This window comes from Myxocyprinus asiaticus, chromosome 43 (genome assembly GCF_019703515.2).
Source record: "Myxocyprinus asiaticus isolate MX2 ecotype Aquarium Trade chromosome 43, UBuf_Myxa_2, whole genome shotgun sequence".
NCBI lineage: Eukaryota > Metazoa > Chordata > Actinopteri > Cypriniformes > Catostomidae > Myxocyprinus > Myxocyprinus asiaticus.
In genome coordinates this window covers 28,267,968-28,289,486 of record NC_059386.1, presented here as the reverse complement: position 1 = coordinate 28,289,486, position 21,519 = coordinate 28,267,968, and the positions used below count along the sequence as shown (strand labels likewise).

At 39.2% G+C, this 21,519-nt stretch overlaps 1 protein-coding gene across 2 annotated transcripts in view; it reads right to left on the bottom strand.

Annotated features, from left to right (window-relative positions):
* Positions 1–21,519, bottom strand: part of LOC127434029 (kinase suppressor of Ras 1-like) — a 51,312-nt gene that overhangs the window by 26,672 nt on the left and 3,121 nt on the right. For both annotated transcript variants that reach the window (XM_051686455.1, XM_051686456.1), the window contains exon 2: positions 5,019–5,159. In XM_051686455.1, the coding sequence (XP_051542415.1) occupies positions 5,019–5,159 (141 nt within the window). The remainder of the gene's footprint in view (positions 1–5,018; positions 5,160–21,519) is intronic.

Here is a 21,519-nt window from a genome sequence, read left to right as displayed (position 1 = left end):
CGTATGGTGACTCTCTGTAATTAAAGTTTGCTTTGGCTCTCTCTCGCTGCCCCTCTCCAAATTCCCAAAACACGTGACCCTTTAGACTAATTAATCCGATTTTCTAATTACTAACCTGTCTGCCTGACTGAGGAGAGAGGCTCCTGACGCTGGAGTGATATAAGTATCATATTAGCTCAGAATTCCTCCTCTCACTCTCTCTCTCTCTTCCACATGATCACAAAATTATGTTGAATCTCACAAACTTCTCAATCACATTGAGCAGGGGTTCAGTCTGACCCTGGAAGTCGTATGCTTGGACTACACTTACAACCTGACCCTGAGTTTGTATGTTTTTCAGCCACGTTTATTATAAAGACAGTAGAGACAAGACAGGAAATGATGGGGGAACAGTATCAGAAAATGTTGAAAGCCGAGAGAGAGAGAGAGAGAGAGAGAGAGAGAGAGAGAGAGAGAGAGAATGAGAGATCTGTCCACCCTCAGAGATGTAAAACAGAGGCACATCCTGACCAAATACAGGCTGAGTGATCATAACCTCGCCACAGAAAGAGGGAGACTTAAAAAGTCTTGGCTCTCCAGAGAAAACGGGACATGTGTTCAATGCCAGAATGGAGCGGTTTAAACAGAGATGCACTTTCTCCTCCACTGTGGAAAATATCTATTAATTAGAAACACATTCTTCACAAAATGCAGTGAATCTATACCTGAAATATGTGAACTGCCTGAAATTGAACAAATTCAAATCATATTAGTAGAGAAAGAACACATGGCCCCTACAGCTGCTAAATATGTCACACTGCCATAACCTGAGAGAACTAAACCAAACCTTTTCACTTAAATTTATACATTAGTTCATATATTATTTCATTATATATACTGTATATTACTGTGTATCAGTTACATGTGATTTAAAATATTTACATACAATGCATTTGTTTATTTGTTTGTTAATTACTGTGTTCTAAATATCCACAGTTTAAATATGTAGATTAATGTTATACACATGTTTCTACTCTGTTTGATTTGATTATAACTTGTGCTTTGGCAACATTGTAACATACAGTCATGCCAATAAAGCAATTGAAATTGAATTGAGAGAGAGAGAGAGAGAGAGAGAGGCTGACTCAGCATGTTGGCTGATTACAGTTGGTGTATCTCAGGTCTGCTGGGAATGTAGCTGTGGCCAAACTGTCAAAACACAGCAGATTTTCTACTTCCTCAGCTCTACTCAAGGATATTGAACTGCACCGTGCACAAACACACTAATATGTCCTCGCTATTATACGCACATATAAACACTAACAGTCTACTGATCGTGCTGCTAATGAAGAATCCCGAATTACGACAGATGTTTGAATTGAAGTCTCTAGCCTCAGATATTTCTATGAGAAGACCTGACATCGTTTATTTAGACTCCTGGTTATGATCTTTTGTCCTTATTAAATATTTAAAGAGATGCAAGGATTGTCTTGGTTTTATGAAATTGTTCATAAACACATTTTTGTATAATCTAAACAACCAGGGCATAAACTCCCTTACAAAAAAACTCTAGAGTTCTGACAAACGTGCCGCAAATTTCCCACTCATTATTTGCACATGCAAATGAGCTTGCGATTCGTGGCAAATGTTGGCAGCTCTTCACCGGTAGTGGTGAACTTGCAGCAATAATGAAGAGTTTGCCGCAAAACTCATTTGCATGTGAAAATAATGAGTGCTGAATCTGCGGCAAATTTGCCGTAGGTTGCCAGAACTCTTGATTTTTGTAAGGGCAAAATCAGTTTGGGCAATTAAACATGACGATGGGTCAATCTCAACATGTCCAAGTAATATTTACCCAAAAATTATTATTATTATTATTATTTGTTTTTGCATAAAGAAAATATAGTCTATTTTTATGACAATTAACACATTCTCTTGCTGAATGAAACCTTTTTGCAGACTGTGATGACACATTTAAGCCTTAATTTAGCATCGTAAATCTAATAAACTTTTGAAACTGTATAAAAAATTTTTTATGTGAATTTATAATATTATTCATAATATTATTACCCCGGCAGTGTAAAATATATATATATATATATATATTTATCACTTTATTTATTTTCCTCTTTTGGAAAGTCATGGAAACGTAATAGTGGATTATTTACTTTTCTGTTGGAATAAAAGGGAATGCAAAACTAGTATTTTTTGCTGTGGTCTTCCATGTTCCTCTACAGATGTTTAACTAGCTATAGTTTACTTCCACGTCCCAAACCTGGAAATGTGAAAAAGTTCAATTGTAATTAGTGTAATCCATCTGAACGTTGTTCTTAATCGTTATTTTTTTTTTTTTTTATTCTCATTATTTAAAAAAAAAAAATAATAATAAAGTATATTTTTTCACTACAGAAATGAGTATGGGGGCAGGGTAAGTATAGCTTAATAGTCATGAAAATAATGTCTCAGTGCAAAAAAAAATAAAAAATAAAAAACTGTAATGGTGCTTTACACTTTTTCTCAATCGCTTTGGCTCAATTCTCGAATGAGAATAATTTTTTCAAAACATTAAGTTCAAATATCTGAACAATTAGTTTCTTGTTCACACCAGATTTGAATTTCTTATTCATTTAAGCAAATTGCACGTGTTTTGGCACATGTGTGCAAAAGATTAAGTACAATTGTCTACAATTTGCACAATAACTAAATGCACATGGGTTGCTGATCAAAACTGATGAGTTGATTCTTAGTGAAATTGTCATACTCTTCACAACTTCTAAACATTCTTTCATTGTGTGAGCCATCACATACAAAATGATCCATTAAATTATCAAAATCAGTCAGACATACTGTTCATGTATATTCCTTAAATACACTATATTGCCAAAAGTATTCGCTCATCTGCCTTTAGACGCATATGAACTTCAGTGACATCCTATTCTTAATCCATAGGGTTTAATATGACGTCGGCCCACCCTTTGCAGCTATAACAGCTTCAACTCTTCTGGGAAGGCGTTCCACAAGGTTTAGGAGTGTGTTTATGGGAATTTTTGACCATTCTTCCAGAAGCACATTTGTGAGGTCAGACACTGATGTTGGACGAGAAGGCCTGGCTCGCAGTCTTTGCTCTAATTCATCCCAAATGTGCTCTATCGGGTTGAGGTCAGGACTCTGTGCAGGCCAGTCAAGTTCTTCCACACCAAACTCGCTCATCCATGTCTGGTGTGCAGTCATGTTGGAACAGGAAGGGGCCATCCCCAAACTGTTCCCACAAAGTTGGGAGCATGGAATTGTCCAAAATCTCTTGGTATGCTGAAGCATTCAGAGTTCCTTTCACTGGAACTAAGGGGCCAAGCCCAGCTCCTGAAAAACAACCCCACACCATAATCCCCCCTCCACCAAACTTCACAGTTGGCACAATGCAGTCAGACAAGTACCGTTCTCCTGGCAACCGCCAAACCCAGACTCGTCCATCAGATTGCCAGATGGAGAAGCGTGATTCGTCACTCCAGAGAACGCGTCTCCACTGCTCTAGAGTCCAGTGGCGGCGTGCTTTACACCACTGCATCCGACGCTTTGCATTGCACTTGGTGATGTATGGCTTGGATGCAGCTGCTCGGCCATGGAAACCCATTCCATGAAGCTCTCTACGCACTGTTCTTGAGCTAATCTGAAGGCCACATGAACTTTGGAGGTCTGTAGCGATTGACTCTGCAGAAAGTTGGCGACCTCTGCGCACTATGCGCCTCAGCATCCGCTGACCCCGCTCTGTCATTCTACGTGGCCTACCACTGTAAGTTGCTGTCATTCCCAATCACTTCCATTTTGTTATAATACCACTGACAGTTGACTGTGGAATATTTAGTAGCGAGGAAATTTCATGACTGGACTTGTTGCACAGGTGGCATCCTATCACAGTACCACGCTGGAATTCACTGAGCTCCTGAGAGCGGCCCATTCTTTCACAAATGTTTGTAGAAGCAGTCTGCATGCCTAGGTGCTTCATTTTATACACCTGTGGCCATGGAAGTGATAGGAACACCTGAATTCAATTATTTGGATGGGTGAGCGAATACTTTTGGCAATATAGTGTATCTATGGCATGGAATGTTTTTTCATTGTTGCTGTTTTTTTTTTTTTTTGCATGGATGTCATTTTGTGGCAATTTTCTGTTCACTATATATGACTTTACATGTAAGAAATGTGTAAAACTGGACATGCAAATGTGATTTTCTGTTTACATGTAACCCATTGCTACAAAAATAAATGTACTGTATACATACAAATGTGTATAACCTTTTTCTGTGAACTACAGTATTGTACAGTACTGACTTTTCCCAGTAAACTTTTCCCAACTGTTGAAATCGGTATCTAAAAAGCTCAGTGTGATCCACAATAGCATTCAGCTAGACAAAACTGGCATTCTTGTATAGGACAGTAAGCAGTCAGTGTCAACATAAAAGTAGAACAAAAATGAAATTTGTATATAACATACATTTCCAGGCTTGACTGCCATGGCGAAAAAACATCTAAACAGTTTGACCAGTACGGCTCACAGGATGACAAAAAAACATTTCATTTAGGTGGCATTGGCCAATTTACTGATACAATAACTAGGTTTTGAAGCATTAATTAAATGTTTTGGGTGAGTTATTACATTTTGCAGACATGCAATAGAGTTGAGATGTCCCATAAAACAGTTGTGACAATTGCACTTACAATTTAGAGAATGTTAAGACTGTTTCAAAAAATGAGCCAAAGTGATTGAGAACAACTGTAAAAACAAGATGAGTTTTCTTTATACAAAATGAAATTTCATTATTTTCTCCTTTTGATTGTGGGGTGAAATATGACCCAGACAACATGACCCTTGATAAGGCTTACAGACATCATGTGTTATTATCCTGTCCTGGATATTTACAGGCACATCAATGTGTGTTACATTCAAGTGGATATGTATTAAAACTGAAATGAATTTAACTGAAAAGATACACAGCATTACAATTCTCTCTCTTCCAAACACACACACATACAAACATTACCTCTAGGAGCTCAGGTCTGATGCTGATAATGCGTAACCAGTCCTCCAAACGCGGGTAGCTGTCCAGGGCAGCTGGCCGCTCTGTGTCTGGCACCTTCTGCTTACACTGCAACTGTTTACAGATGTACTTCATGAGCTTCACCTGCAGGGGGAAGCAAAGCACATAGCACATGAGGGAGGGGCCTCAGAGGGGGCAGAGCTTGAGAGAGGCCTTTATTGCCTCAGCAGGTTTAAGGACTACAGACACGGCTGTATGAACAAGGATTTATAAAGAACAAGGCACAAAAATGTTACATGAACATGATGGACATCTGCGAACATTTACATTTATGGACTGTGTAGTTGATTTCTGTAGACGATGCAAATCGACAGTGCATTCAAGGTATAATGTACATTTTATCATTAAGTGCATTCCCTGGGAATCGAACCCACGAACTTGCCATTGCTAGCAGCAATATTATTAAATTAGATCCACAAATAAACACACACCCACGTTTGGTTTTCTATGATGGTGGGGACTTTTTATATTGACTTCTATTGTTTTTATACTGTGCTAATTATATTTTCTGTGCCCTACCCATAAAACTAACCCTCTCAGAAACCTTTCTGCCTTTTCTCTTTTTCATTACGGTATTATTTAACATGTTTATTAGGCTATTATCCTCAAGGGGACTGTTGGCTGGGCCTCACAATGTAGGTGATTTTAGATTTTACCATGTCCACACAGTGTAGGCAAAATCTGAAATACACGCACGCACGCATGCACACACACACACACACACACACACAAACACACACACGCACACACGCTGTATTCAGTATAGACTTAATTGCAAGCCAAATGAGACAAAAACCCTAAATATATGTATGTGTGAAATCTCAAAGGAGGCATGTTCTCTCTGGATGTAATGCAGAATGCATGTCTTTCCAGTAGGTAAACAAATCAAAGTCACAAACATGTTGAAATCATTGCATTTTGTCTCCCTCCCTCTCTCTCTTTTTGTGCTCCCCTTTAGCAAACAGGGCTGTCACCTATAAATAACTGTTATTATATGGAAGGGAGCTGCAGCCCTCCTCATGGGGGTGACTTCACTGATGGCATGGCAACCGAGTGTCATTGGAACATTGTGTTGACGGTGGGAGCGTTCTGACATCACAGCTTCGCGAGACTCAGAGTTCACACTGAGGCTACGACGGCAGATACCTCTAACACCATTGCAGAGTTCTCCCAGGACTGAAAGATATCTCCCAATCCAGACTGTAGGTATAGTTTTGAATAATAAACATAGTGGGAAACATTCCCAAATCTTTAAGGTATAGCTCTAACCCTTTAATAAACAAACTAAACTACCTAACGCAGGAGGAATTTTACAGGTTGGTGCAGAATGCTGACCAAAGCAGCATGTGAAAGACCCGCCTCAAATTCACCAATACACTCAAAAATTTATTTCTACCATGGAACACAAAAGGAGATGTTAAGCAGAATGTTTGCTTCAGTAACCATTCACTTTTATTGCATTTGTTTTCCATACAATGAAAGTGAATGGTGACTGAGGCTGTCATTCTGCCTAATGTCATACAAGTTTTTTTCAGGCTGCACAGACACCTCAGCAGAACAGAAGCACTGATGATGCAGAGAGACAGAAATAAGGGAGGAGAAGAGGGAGAGAATGAAAGAGGGGGTCGGGTGAGAGGAGGGCTCACCTGCTGGGACAGTTCAGGTCAGTGGCTCACTGACGCACAGAAAAGGCCCATTACCATGAGGCCGATGGCCATAAAACGAGTCATCCTTTCACTACTCCCTCAAGCCATGCCCCATCCCACTGCTGCTGCCTGCAATCACTGCTTTAATGAGAACAGCACACTTATACAGCAGCAGCCAGACACACTTCATCCCTCTTATCATCTTTACAAGAGCCACAGTTACCTCAAAATATGAACACAGAATATATAAAGTGATTTCTATATACCCAAAGTGATCCCTGCATAGTCAAACTGATCTTTACATAATCAAACTAAACCCAAGTACTCAAGCTGATCTGTACACATATTGATCCTAAAATGATCAAACTGATCCCAATATACCCATCTGAACTGATCCCTAAATAATTAAAGGTATCACAGCAGAGTCAAACTGATACCAAAATACTCAAACTGATTCCCACATACCCTGTTAATGCAAACTAATCCTCACATACCCAAAATGTGTGGGCACATCCTTGGAAAAGAGGTCGGCCGATAGATTTGACTTATAATGATAACTAAGGTGGTGGAAAAGGCCGATAACCGATTAATCGGCTGATAGTTTTTAATCCGATTGAATGTTAAAAAAATTACTATATTATAATGGGCACAGACATAGAGACTACTAGAGTGCAAAATGAATAAAATCCCAGATTCAGTTTACTGTTCAAGCAAAATTTCAATAATAACCAAAAAAAGAGGAAGATTTGGTGCAATATGTGGGACTTTTAACTGTAAACAAGCTCAAAACACATAATGGACTGAAATGACAGAGAGTAAGCTCATTTAAATTTTCTATATTTAAGTATTTACCAAATTAAGCATTTTATAACATATATATATTTACCAGATGAAGAGTTTGTATATACTGTATATTTCACCAGATGTGGTTTAATGAGGAATAAGGTTTATTATTATTCACAAGATATGAAGTTGGTGACACAATGTACAGTATGTGCTTAGGGGTGAAATGATTAGTCGACGTTATCGACAACGTCGACAATAATAAAACTGTCGACAAAAATGTTCATTGTCGAATAGTCATTTGATCTTATTTAATGTAACATGAGATCACATTAAACTCTAATGATGGTGTGAGAGTGGAGAACTGCACATTATGCCTGACTGAGGAGAGGAAGAGCACAGCTCACAGACGCAATCCAAACTTTCCAGACAGCTTAAGGTGATATCGATCGCAAAGTATAAAGAATTATACAAAAATACAAAACGGTCCAATTATCTTTCAAAGTTGAGATCCATGCAATACATTTTCATTGATTTAAGTCTCTTTTAATAGCCGTTCTGTTATTTACAGCACGGTCGTGTTAAAGAAACCGCTCAACCGAAACAGGTTTTCTGAACAGTCGCTGTTCTTAAAGAGACAGTACTATTTTAATGTTTGTTATACATAATGTAAACTCAATGTAAATACTCGTAAATACTACAAATTATGCATACAAAAAACAAAAATGTAACAAAATGTGTAATAAATGTGTAAACTTGCATATATTTAAAGGGGCAATAATAAATTATGACATATTTTAACCTCATCAAACACATTAAATATAAAGAATTTAACAAATAGACTCCAACAGCATGTACATATGGGTTTGGTGAAACTTGGCAAAGAGTTCGGGCAGTTCTGGCTCACGTTGCTATATGTTTTCTAACTCGTCTGAATTATGGGGTGCGTTCCATTCAGAAGTGATCATCCCTATTCCCTATTTCCTTAAAAACTTAATTGGTCAAAACTTACACACAAGCCCTTTAATCTGCTTTAAGATGCTCTCTTTCTTTCTTTCTTTCTTTTACTGTAAGACCTGTAAAAACTTCAAGCATTTAAAACTACTTAACTATAAAGATGTATAATTTGTCAACATTATGAACAATTTTGAACAGCACACTATATAGTAAATGTGAACTCATTTAAGCAAAGTAATGTCAAACCCATGGGTGGGGCCAATGAGCATCAACAGGTTAAACTTTCAGACAAGGTTTTGTCAAACCAACATTATAGTTTGTCTCGACAAACTTTAAGTTTCTAGGTCAGTATTTTTGTACCAAACAAAATAAAATATCAATATCTTCTTTTTCCCAACCACCTTATGTCCAGTTATTTTTTTTAATATTGTGGAGAAATGCAGTTATAGCAATGAATATCATAATAAATGTTTTTGCTCAACAGCACTTTTCATACAAAGCATAAAGCTAAAAAAGCCTAAAGTATGAAATAATAGTTCCAATTTCACATTTTTAAAGAGTGGCTCAAAAAAATTATAATTAGAAACAGGAAGGCAAAAGGGTCCTATAAGTGGGCTGGGGGCCCTCATAGTCACAGGGCCCTATTGAAGGGGCCTTGTATAAGCTGACAGCTGTGGGGCCCCTGGGCACTGGCCCCATTGGCCCAGTCCGTAATACACGTATGCTTGGCATTATATCTTTAACGCATCCTTTATTAAAGTTCAAATAATAAGGAAGTAGGTCATGTAAAAAAGTACAAACTCCAAAGCTGGCTTTCTCTGTGCGGTCAGCGCCTCTTCTACGAGTCGTGTGAAGTGACCCGATCTAAGGGGGAGAGATTGAAACTCCACCTGGCTGATACACACTCTGGCATGGGGACGCTTGTCCCTCGCGTGCGCGGCTTGCGACATATTGAATCAAAATATATATGTGTTGCGGTGTGTATCTTATCATGAAAGAAATTGGTCGCGATGTATTGAATCATAATATTTGTGTTGTGGTGTGTATTTTATCATGAAGAAAATTGGTGATATGCAGCTCTATTAAGAAGAGCTTTTTTTTTTGTAAGTTAAAGATGGATCGAACAAGATATGGTAGTCTTCGCCCATAATATAGTGCAACACAATATGTTTTTGATTTGTTGTTGTTTTGGCTTGTTTTCCAATATAAATATATAAAACTCCTTTAAAACAATGTACATTTACTTTGGGAGCTATACTGCAGAAGAAAAATTCATTATCTGAGAATTCTGAATATTATATTAAATATTGAAATGTTTTAAAATATCTAAAAAGCAACATAAGATATTTAGACTTGCTTTCAGTGAATGATATTCACTGAAAGCAAGTCTAAATATGTTATATGTTGTTTGTTTCTTAAGTAAATTTATCTTGTTTTAAGGATTTTTTGATATTTTTTAAATTGAAAACAAGACTTGATAACTAGAGGACTTTTTACAGTGATTTTATTACTTAATTAAACTTAATAAAAAGTATTTTTTTCCTTTAATTCAGTGAATGTCATTTAGAGGTATTTTTAAAAGATTATTTTATCCTCTTTATTGTTAGTAGGCATGTTTAATACAACCTTTTAAGTCAAGGCACAAGCTGAATAGTTGGTTAAGAGCTAATGATTAATCATTGCAATAATTGCCTGAATAGTCAAATAATCATTCTAATAATCATTAGATTAGTCGATTATCAAAATAATCATTAGTTGTAGCACTAGTGCTGATTTGGCACATTTCCATATAATCACATATTTCTTTGCATGCCCTCGCTTCAATTTAAATGACTTGATTTTCTACTCAAAATAGTGCCATCCACAGAGGAACACGGAGGAATAATAAAAAACTATCGGCATAGATTTTTGCAGATAACCGATAGTTCCAAAAAGAAACTAACCGATATAACAGTTTACCTCTAACTCTGTCTGAGTTAGAGGTACAGACCCAGTGATATGGGTCCAGTGTTTGGGGCAGGCATGTTTTCAGGTGGGAGAGGACCAGCCTCTCAAAACACTTGGCGATGATGGGAGTAAGAGCAATGGGGTGGAAATCGTTGAGGGCCACTACAGCAGCATGTTTTGGTACTGGTACAATCGTGGCTGTTTTGAAGCAGGTGGGGACGATGGCCTGGGCCAAGGAGAGGTTGAAAATGTTGGTGAAGACGTCAGCCAGCTGTTCTGCACAGGCCCTGAGCACTCGGCCAGGTCTGACTGATCCAAACATACTAAAACACAAGTACACATACTCAGACTGATCCTAAAATACTCAAACTGAATAAACTGATACCCACAGATCCTATGAGCAAACTGATCCGCACATACTCAGACTCATGCCAAAAATACTCAAACTGATCCCCATATAGGCTACTCAGACTGATCCCTAAATACTCAAACTGATCAGAACCGATGTATCCTCAAACATACAGTATATAGTCAAAATGATCCAAAAAACTTAAATTGATCCTTATACTTTTAAACTGAACCAAAAATACTCACACTGATCCCTACATACCCAAAATGTGCATAACTGATCCCCACATACTTAGACTGATCACTAAAAACTCAAAATTATCAAAATATACTCAAATGCTCATCCACAAAATCATACTGATCCCCACAAACTCAGACTGATCCTAAAATACTCAAACTGAATAAAATGATGCCCACATATCCTATGAGCAAACTGATCACCACATAGTTAAACTGATCAGTATACAGTATACTCAAACATACAGAGTCAAACTGATCCTCACATACCCAAAATCTGCAAACTGTTCGCTACATATAGTGATGTCCAGTTTGTGAACGAATCGTTCTTCTGAACTGGTTCTTTTTAGTGAACGAGTTGAACTAGTTCATTTGAAACAGTTTGCGTATCGAGTCAACACTGATCCACAAGTTACTCTATCTTAACCTGTCTCTCGGATGTGCCTGACACTCCGAATTGAAATGAGCCGATAACCGGGAGTAATATGATCCTAAAACTGGTGATATCTGCTTTTGCCAACTCTTCGTTGCAATTAACCACTCCAACTTGTTCACAAATCGGACTGAACACTCGTGTTGCAACAGCTCTCGAGTCAACAGTACAATGAGTTGCTCACAGCAGTTCTCGAGTCAACAGTACACTGAACTGAGAATCCCCTCTTTCGGAGGTGTCCGACATACTGAGAACTGATGAGCTGCTGACATTGAGCATGTGTGTGATTAAGGGGTGAAATGTATGTTTCAGGTGTATTTTGCTGAACAACAGAGAGTGTAACAAATAAAACATACTGGAAATATGTTTATGACTTGATTGTATTACTGTTTTATCAACGTATGAAGATGATCCAGTCTACAGCTCTCAAGTCAACAGTACACTGATCCGAGGACAGTAGCTCTTGAGTCAACAGTGTATTGAGTCGATCACAGCAGTTTGTGAGTCAACAGTACACTGATCCGAGGACAGCATTTCTTGAGTCAACAGTGTATTGAGTCGACCACAGCAGTTCTCGAGTCAACAGTACACTGATCCGAGGACAGCAGCTCTTGAGTCAACAGTGTATTGAGTCGATCACAGCAGTTTGTGAGTCAACAGTACACTGATCCGAGGACAGCAGCTCTTGAGTCAACAGTGTATTGAGTCGACCACAGCAGTTCTCGAGTCAACAGTACACTGATCCGAGGACAGCAGCTCTTGAGTCAACAGTGTACTGAGTCGATCACAGCAGTTCTCGAGTCAACAGTACACTGATCCGAGGACAGCAGTTCTCGAGTCAACAGTACGCTGATCCGAGGACAGTAACTCTCACGTAAGCAGTACATTGAGTCGATCACAGCAGTTTGAGAGTCACCAGTACACTGAACTGAGAATCGCCTCTTTCGGACATAATACTGAGAACTGCTGATCAGTGAGCAGCTGATGAGCATACGTGAACCGAGGACTTGAATGAGGGGGTGAAACGTTTCAGTCGAGAGATGTAAACAAATTTTACTATTGAGTATTGAGCATGCAGATTATATCTGAAGTTGTGATGAGCTGGATCATGGTTTCTGTAAAAAAGGGTGAGTTGATTAAGACTAGTTTAGTCACTTTTTATGCTTTAAACATGTGTAGAACATCCACGTTTGTATATCAGTGTCAGTATTGGGTGCTTTAGGTGCAAAACGTTAATGTAGGATGTATTGTAAGATCACTGAATGAAACACTGATGACAACAAACACACTTATTATTATAACTTACTTAAATAAAATGTTATAATCAGCAATATGCCCTTAAATATGGCTTTATTGAATGTGCTTGTGCATGTATTCTACGACGCCGGCGTATTAGCATTATATATAGTGACGTCATTATGTGATGACGTAAATGAACTGGTGAATCGATTTTTTGAACCAGTTCATTGAAACAAACCGTCCGAAAGAACAGCTTCGCGGAAAAGAATCAGACTTCCCATCACTAGCCACATACTCAAACTGATCCCCACAAAGGCTCAATCTGATCCCAACAAAGTCAAACTAAATGATCCGAATATACTCAAACAAAAATCCACATATTCTGATCCCAAAATATTCAAACTGGTGTCCACAATCTCAGACTGATATACTTAACTCATCCTTCCATTGTCAAACTGATCCCAAAATAATCAAATGGTGCCCACATAACCAGCATACTTAAACTTATCCATATACAGCATTCTCAAACTGATCTCCTTATATTTAAAAAGATCTCTAAATATATAAACCGATCCCGTTTCCACAAACTGATGGTCACATATTCAAAAATTATCGCTACATTCTAAAACAGTTTCCTCAATCTATCCCAACAGAGAGTCATATGTTCCTTGCATTGTTATAATAAACATATTATTACATTGGGGAATTTCTGGTTGAACTAAGGATCTGTCTTCATCTCCATTATGGGAGCCACCTGAACAGGTGGATCAGATTATCAACAAAAACCTCTCAAGAGCCATCAGCTCACACACGGTCTCTATTTTGTACACATATACACAAACACTTCAGTAAGAAAGGAAAAAGACCTCGAGTATGCTGTCATGGCAGAAGCTAACAAAAAACTTGAGCACTGCAATGAGCATCTCATAGCAGACAGCAGAACAAACACCAGCCGGGGTCGGAGGTCAAGTGCGTAGGAGGACAAGTAATGGAAAGCACCTTGCAGCAGGTCGGAGGTGATAAACAACCAATTAAAGCTCTGTTGCTAACAGCTAAATGCTAACTGCACAGAGGACACTGAGTACTCCACTCAATAAAGCTCAACTGCCATTCAAAAGCTTTTATCCATCGCAGTCAATATGAAAATTTGTGTCAAGTGCTTGAGGTCTGTGGTTTTTTTAAACAGCTCTCAGATTTCAGCATAACAAAAAAGCTTCACACAAGCATTCAACAGCACAAGGTCTCATTCGCTGCTCACACACTGCACATTCATTCTCATTAGAAGGACCTGAATCACTCCACTAAGCCAAAGATTGGTTTTACAGCCATTATCAAGGTGCTTCTGAACAGATTCTACAAAATGTTATTGGGTACTTGCAACAGTTCTAAACCACTGTTCCGTTTTTTACTTCTAATAGTAACACAAACAACAGAAACTATGGTATTTTGGTGGAAATGTTGTGTTCCCAGTAAATAGGGAATGTTTAAGTGCATGGACCTGTTTGCTTATTTTATTTATTTATTTATTTATTTTTGGGAACCAATTTTTAACATTCAAGGATCATTGTTTTTTTGTGATTAGTTGTTATAACCATAAACTAACATTTGCAGAACATTGCAAGGAGTTTTTTTTTCCTGACAATCAAATAAGAATTTAAACAGTATGTTTAAATGTTGTTGTTGTTTTGTTTTTTTTATAATCATAAACAAAAATTGTTCATTTGGGTTCATATTAGCCTAAATAATGTACATGGCAAGTGAGGGAATCTACTTTATGATTACAAATATGGCAGTTATATAGTTTCTAAATGTGTTTCAGCTTCTATTTCTGTTCCTGAGTCTGCTGGTGTGACAGTGAAGACTCCTGTAGTGTCTCCCAGATGGGAGAGGAGTAAACAGACCATGGTTGGGGTGAGAGGTGTCTTTGATAATGCTTCTCACCCTCCTTAGGCAGCATTTGTGGTGAATGTCTTTGATGGAGGGTAGGTGAACACCAGTGATGTATTGGGCAGTTTTCACCACCCGCTGGAGGGCCTTCTGGTCTGAGACAGTGCAGTTGTCCTACCACACTGTGATGCAGTTTGTTAAGATACTTTCAATAGTGCAGCGGTAAAAGTTCAGCAGGATGTGGGGGGATAGGTGAGCTTTCCTTAGCTTCCTAAGGAAGTAAAGGCGCTGTTGCACCTTTTTGATCAGAGTGGAGGTGTTGTAGGTCCAGGAAAGATCCTCAGAGATATGGACACCCAGGAACTTGAAGCTAGTCACACGCTCCACTTTGTCCCCATCAATGTAGATGGGAGTGTATGTGTGGCCCTTCCTAATCCGCCGATAGTCCACAATCAGCTCCTTGGTCTTCTGGGTGTTGAGTGTGAGAATGTTGTTGGCACACCACACTGCCAGGTGCTGTACCTCTTCCCTGCAGGCCGTCTCATCGTTGCCGCTGATCAGGCCTACCACTGGGGTGTCATCTGCAAACTTGATTATGGAGTTGGAGCCATGCTCAGGTATGCAGTCATAGGTGAAGAGGGAGTACAGGATTGGACTCAGCACACAGCCCTGTGGTGCACCAGTGTTCAAAGTGAGGGTGGAGGAGTTGTGGTTGCTGATCCTAACAGACTGTGGTCTGTTAGTGAGAAAGTCCAAGGTCCAGTTGCAGAGGGAGGGGATAATGCCAAGATCAGTGAGCTTGGAGATCAGCTTGGATGGGATCACACTATTGAAGGCAGAACTGAAATCAATGAATAGCATCCTGACATATGTGTTGTTTTTGTCCAAGTGAGTCAGGGCAGAGTGAAGTGCTGAGGCGATAGCATCCTCAGTTGACCTGTTGGGTTTGTAGGCGAACTGATATGGGTCCAGTGTTGGGGGCAGGTATGTTTTCAGGTGGGAGAGGACCAGCCTCTCAAAACACTTGGCGATGATGGGAGTAAGAGCAACGGGGTGGAAATCGTTGAGGGCCACTGCAGCAGCATGTTTTGGTACTGGTACAATGGTGGCTGTTTTGAAGCAGGTGGGGATGATGCCCTGGACTAAGGAGAGGTTGAAAATGTTGGTGAAGACGTCAGCCAGCTGTTCTGCGCAGGCCCTGAGCACTCGGCCAGGGATGCCAACAGGGCCAGCAGCTTTATGTGCATTCACTCTGCTCAGGATGGAGCACACGTCATTGGTGGAATCATCAGGTGGGAGCTCAGCTTTTATGGGTGGTTCTGTGTTTCCACGATCAAAGCGAGCATAAAAGGTGTTCAGTTCATCTGGGAGGGTGGCATTACTGGTTGGGGGGTTGCTGTCTGCTGGTTTGTAATCTGTGAGGGCATGGATGCCTGTCCACATACGTCGGGGTCGTTGTTTTTTTTGTTTTTTTTTCCTTCCAATTTGGAATGCCCAATTCCCAATGTGCTTTTAAGTCCTCGTGGTCGCATAGTGATTTGCCTCAGTCCGGGTGGCGAAGGACAAATCCCAGCTGCCTCCGCATCTGAGATCGTCAACCCACGCATCTTATCACGTGGCTTGTTGAGCACATTGCCACGGAGACATAGCGCGTGTGGAGGCTTCACGCCATCCACCGCATTATCCACGCTCAACTCACCACGCACACCACCGAGAACGAACCACATTATAGCGACCACGAGGAGGTTACCCCGTGTGACTCTACCCTCCCTAGCAACCGGGCCAATTTGGTTGCTTAGGAGACCTGGCTGGAGTCACTCAGCACGCCCTGGAATTTGAACTAGCAAACTCCAGGGGTGGTAGCCAGCGTCTTTACCACTGAGCTACCCAGGCCCGGGGGTCATTATTCTTATATTTGTCCACAATCCGCAGTTTGTAGTTGTGTTTGGCTGCTTTAATTCCCCTCTTCAAATTGGCCCTGGATAAATTGTTGGCTTTCCGGTCACCAGATCTGAAAGCAGCATCACGTGCCTTCAGCAGGAGTCGGACTTCCTTGTTCATCCAGGGTTTCTGATTGGGGTATGTTTTAATTGTAATGTTTTCAATTAACTATCAGGCAGATCAGCTGATTAACCATCTCCACCAGCATGAACCAGCTAGATACTATGTATGTAAAACTAACAATATGTAAAACAGATACTGTTCAACTGGTTTTAGCAGGAAGTTAGCTGGACCAGATAAAACTGTGGATGATGACTCATTACCATAGTTAGATTAATGTAACTATGGTTCAAATGCAGGAACTATGGTAAATTTTCAAAATGTTTAAAAGGTAATCATGGTACCATAAGAGAAGACTATGACAATTTTCCATAAATGTAGGCTACTCATAAGAGTTTCTCAAAAACTGGGACTGCTCGTGTCCACCATGATGACCACCATACTGGCTTGGTTCCTGGTTCTCTAGTCTCACAGCTCAAAAGCAGATAAAACACCCACTTTAATGTTATTTTGTTGGTTTGTCACTGTGAACATTGATTTTGGGGCTCAGCCAAAGCAAGACAGAGATGAACAGGATGATTCTCTGCTGTTGGTGTGAAAGTGAAGGCCGCAATGGCGTAAAGCCTGCAGAGACACACCAACTCCACATCAACAGTCTGTTATACTCATTACAACTTCCCATCTTTACACAGGAGACCCTAACCCTGCTAGATGCTTTATTTGGATTCTTTATGAAAATCAGAGTTGTAAAACTCTGAAGGAATTTAAAGGAATAGTTGACCCAAAAATTACAATTCTGTCATTATTTACTCACCTTCATGTTATTTGGAAAATATAGCACACACAACATATGGGCCACTTACATGGTACATTTATGGTGATTTTTGAAATGATCACTTTTGGAGCTCGACTGCTCTAGTCCCCTTTCACTTCCATTGTATGGAAGAGCAGCTTGGGCATTCTGCAAAATATACTCTACTATACTCTATACTATACTTTTCAATTACCTTTCCATTAATTACTGGACAATAAAAGAACAATAAAAAAATAATTTTACATAGAATGCACTTACAATTAGCAATTTCTTGTCAATAAAATAGCTGAGCTGAGCATATTCACTAACTTTTTAAGATTTTATTAATTTCCATTACCTTTCCAGGCCTGGAAATCATCATTTTAGAATATGATATTTCCTAATATTTACAAGTTTTCCATGATCATGGAACCCTGAAGTCATGCGGGTTTGGAATGACATGTGGGTGAGTAAATATTGGCAGAATATTTTTGGGGTGCAATATTCCTAAGGTTCAAAGTCTTTGTCTCATAATTACCATTGACCCCGACCTAATGCAGCTACTGTGGTTTATTTAAAATCAGTAAGTAGGACAAAATATCTCTGTATTTCACTATTTCTCTGTCTGGCATACCTGTAAGCAGATACCTAAGCATCAACCTAAGCTGTCTCATTTCATTTCTCATACTCATAACGCATACATCCGTGACCCAGGTTAAGCGTTTTAGGAAAGCTCTGTTCTGTTTCTGACCGATCCAGGTCCTGAGCTGGAGCTGCTGTCGCTGCAAGCACACGGCAAACACACACACACACATGCACAAACATCACAGATAACAATACACTGGTGAAAGTGTGATGTCCAGTTTCCTAGCAACTACACTCCTGGGTCGTCACCAATGGGTTTTTTTTTGTTTTTTTTTCAGAATGGGATTTTCCCACAGACAGAAAACAAAACATGGTGAAAACTAGACATCTTTACATGGCATGATGGCACAGCAGTCTGTAGATGTAATCTACACAACATCTGCATCCAGAAGAGTTACAATAAGTTTCAATGAGAAGAATCTTATTGAAGAATATCTGAGGCAGCGTGTTCCCGCACTGTAACATTCCCAGAAACACACTAAAATGCAGACATACAAATCTTGCTCAAGACAAAATCACTTCAAAGCCACTACAAATGTAAATAAAAACAGTGTGCAGCCTTTTCACAAGTCAACCAAAACATCTTTCTTTAATGATTTAATTGTTATGGTAATACTGGTGGTATTTTAGGTGGTGTCACACCTGCTTGACTGCAGATGGGGGTAAACATGGGAACATGGCTGTCATGACAACGGCTCAGTGAGGTCAGCATATGTGATTGACAGCCAAAGGGCAGGAAAACGCCCAGCTTCTCAGAGACACCATATTTACTGGTGTAAATCAAGACCCCAATTCAAGTCCACAGATATTAGCTATGAGATAATGCCCATGATCAACATCAACTAGCATTTCTCTGTGCAATTTCACCTGTTACCCTGCTGTAATGTGCTTAACACCAATCTCGTCAGCTCTTCTTATGAGCTGCCCACAGGCATCAACTTCCTGCATTCTGTGTGTGTGTATATATATATATATATATATATATATATATATATATATATATATATATATATATATACACAGTATAATGAACATTCATTGTATAAGGAGTATATATATTATATCAAATATATATATACTAGGCCTGGCAAAATTAATAAAAAAATAAATAACAGTAAATAATCGAGATTACAATTACAGCTGCTGCAATTAACTAATTGTGAAACGTGTCAATTACATAATTTAATTTAGATCTATTCTTGTAGTGTCAAGATTTTCTGTTTACAAACTTTTTGGTCCGTTGTGTGCATGAATGCAATAGACAATCAGAAAATCTGTTTAAATTAGTCTATTAACATATCAGAAATTACAACCTAGTATACTAGAATTGTTGTGTTGCACACTTTGTGTACATTTTTTTCAAAATGCAAACAAATTTTGAAAACACTTTTTTTTTATGCAATAAAGCAATTCAGGAACAATTCTCAACATGTTTTGGATGTGTAGCCTACATAAATAATATGGCTTGCAGTTGTCCCAAAAAAAAGTATTTTAATTTAAATGAATAATTGCAATTACAATATCAAGGGAAATAATTGTCAATTATGATGTTCGTCATAAATGTGCAGCCCTATATATATAATTTTAATTATTTTATATATTGTACAATATACAATGAACATCTGCTCACTGAGCACTTTATAAGGTACACCTGTTTATTCATGCGATTATCTAATCAGTGCAATGCATAAAATCAAGCAGATATGGGTCAGGAGCTTCAGTTAATGTCCATATCAATCATCAGAATGGGGGAAAAATGTGATCAGTAATTTTGACTGTGGCATGATTGCTGGTGCCAGATGGGCTGGTTTAAGTATTTCTGTAACTGCTGATCTCCTGGGATTTTCACACACAACTGTCTCTAGAGTTTACTCAGAATGGTGTCAAAAACAAAAAAACATCCAGTGAGCAGCAGTTCTGCAGATGGAAATGCCTTGTTGATTAGAGAGGTCAACTGAGAATGGCCAGACTGGTTCAAGCTGAGAGAAAGGCTACAGTAACTCAGATAACCACTCTGTACAATTGTAGTGTGCAGAATAGAATCTCAGAATGCACAACACTTCGAACCTTGAGGCGAATGGGCTACAAAAGCAGAAGACCATGTTGGGCACTTTATTAGGACCATAGTGTTCCTAATAAAGTGCTCAGTGAATGTATATGACAGTAAAGTGTGAAGAACTGATAACCTGGCCATCAAGGAACGTTATTTAGACTAAACATAACATAAACCTTATCTTATCATCTATAGGATATTTTATGATTGCCATGATGACGGTTCCTCCTCAGGCCATTGTGACACAGCTCTGATGTGCTGTTGAACATCTAGGAAAGAGCACCGCACTAAGACAGCCAACGAGTAATGATGGAACATCTCTTACCTGCTCTGCTTGGCTGAATCTGTCGCCCCCCTCCCCAGCCCCAGTCTATTGGGAGCCCTCAAACAGACGCAAGCCGATTGGCTGGCACTCTCCCTCTCCCCTTCCGTCCCCTCTCCCCTATGCTCATGCTCTTCACATCATTATTTTCTTATTTAACAACCAACCCTGAAAACGCATCAGGAGGAAGACATCTAAATATAGCTACAGCCACGACAGCACACGACACAAATGCGCAGCAAAACTCAAACATCACTGCGGGGGGGAACCCAGACTGATGAGGTTCTTAAACAGCTGACCAGTCTCCCAGCACAGGCACCCTCTGGTGCAAAGCCTGCAGACGATCCGAGTCTCTTTATTATCATCAACACACTCATTTATCCAGAGAAACATTGAAGATCTCCGCAAATATAAGTAGGTCACGGCGTTCCTGAGACAGCATCTCTGAATCAGATCATGCTGTCAGAATAGAACATCACAGTCCATTAAAATCTTCACAATGAAAAGATATGAGGAGACATATGAATCTCACTCTAGTGGACACACGCACTCCCAGACCAGCTGGGGAAACAGCTCTGGTGAAAGACTAACATTCTTAAGTCCTGAAAAAAGACATGCTAGGGACATGTTGGGTCTGTGTCTTATCTATTACAAAATAGTGATGATTTTGGTCATAAAAAACATTCCTATCAACCACTCATTGCCATAACTCTACCCCTTGCCCTAACCATAGCCTACCCTTAAAATCAGAGGGGAATGATAGGTTGATAAGAATTTTTGCTGTGGGTTTTAGGGCTTAGGGTTACATTGTCATGGCAAACAAGGTTGCAAAATTAGATATAACTTTACATAGAAAAGGTTAATGAGTGATTTTATCACACTAAAACCATGTTCACAAGCATATTGTTTACTTCTTATGGCTATACTTTTTTTATTTTTTGTATTTTACGTTTGCAGAATGGCCCTTTCACTTCCATTGTAAGTGCCTCACTGTATCCCAGATTATTGCTTTTTTTAAAGAAAAGTTGGGACAAGTCTAAATTAATTTTTGTGGTAATCAACATTATGCCACAAATGCTGTTAATTGAGCTTAACTTGTATTGAACCCAGAATATTCCTTTAAGCTTAATCCTACCCTCTAACCCTAACCCCA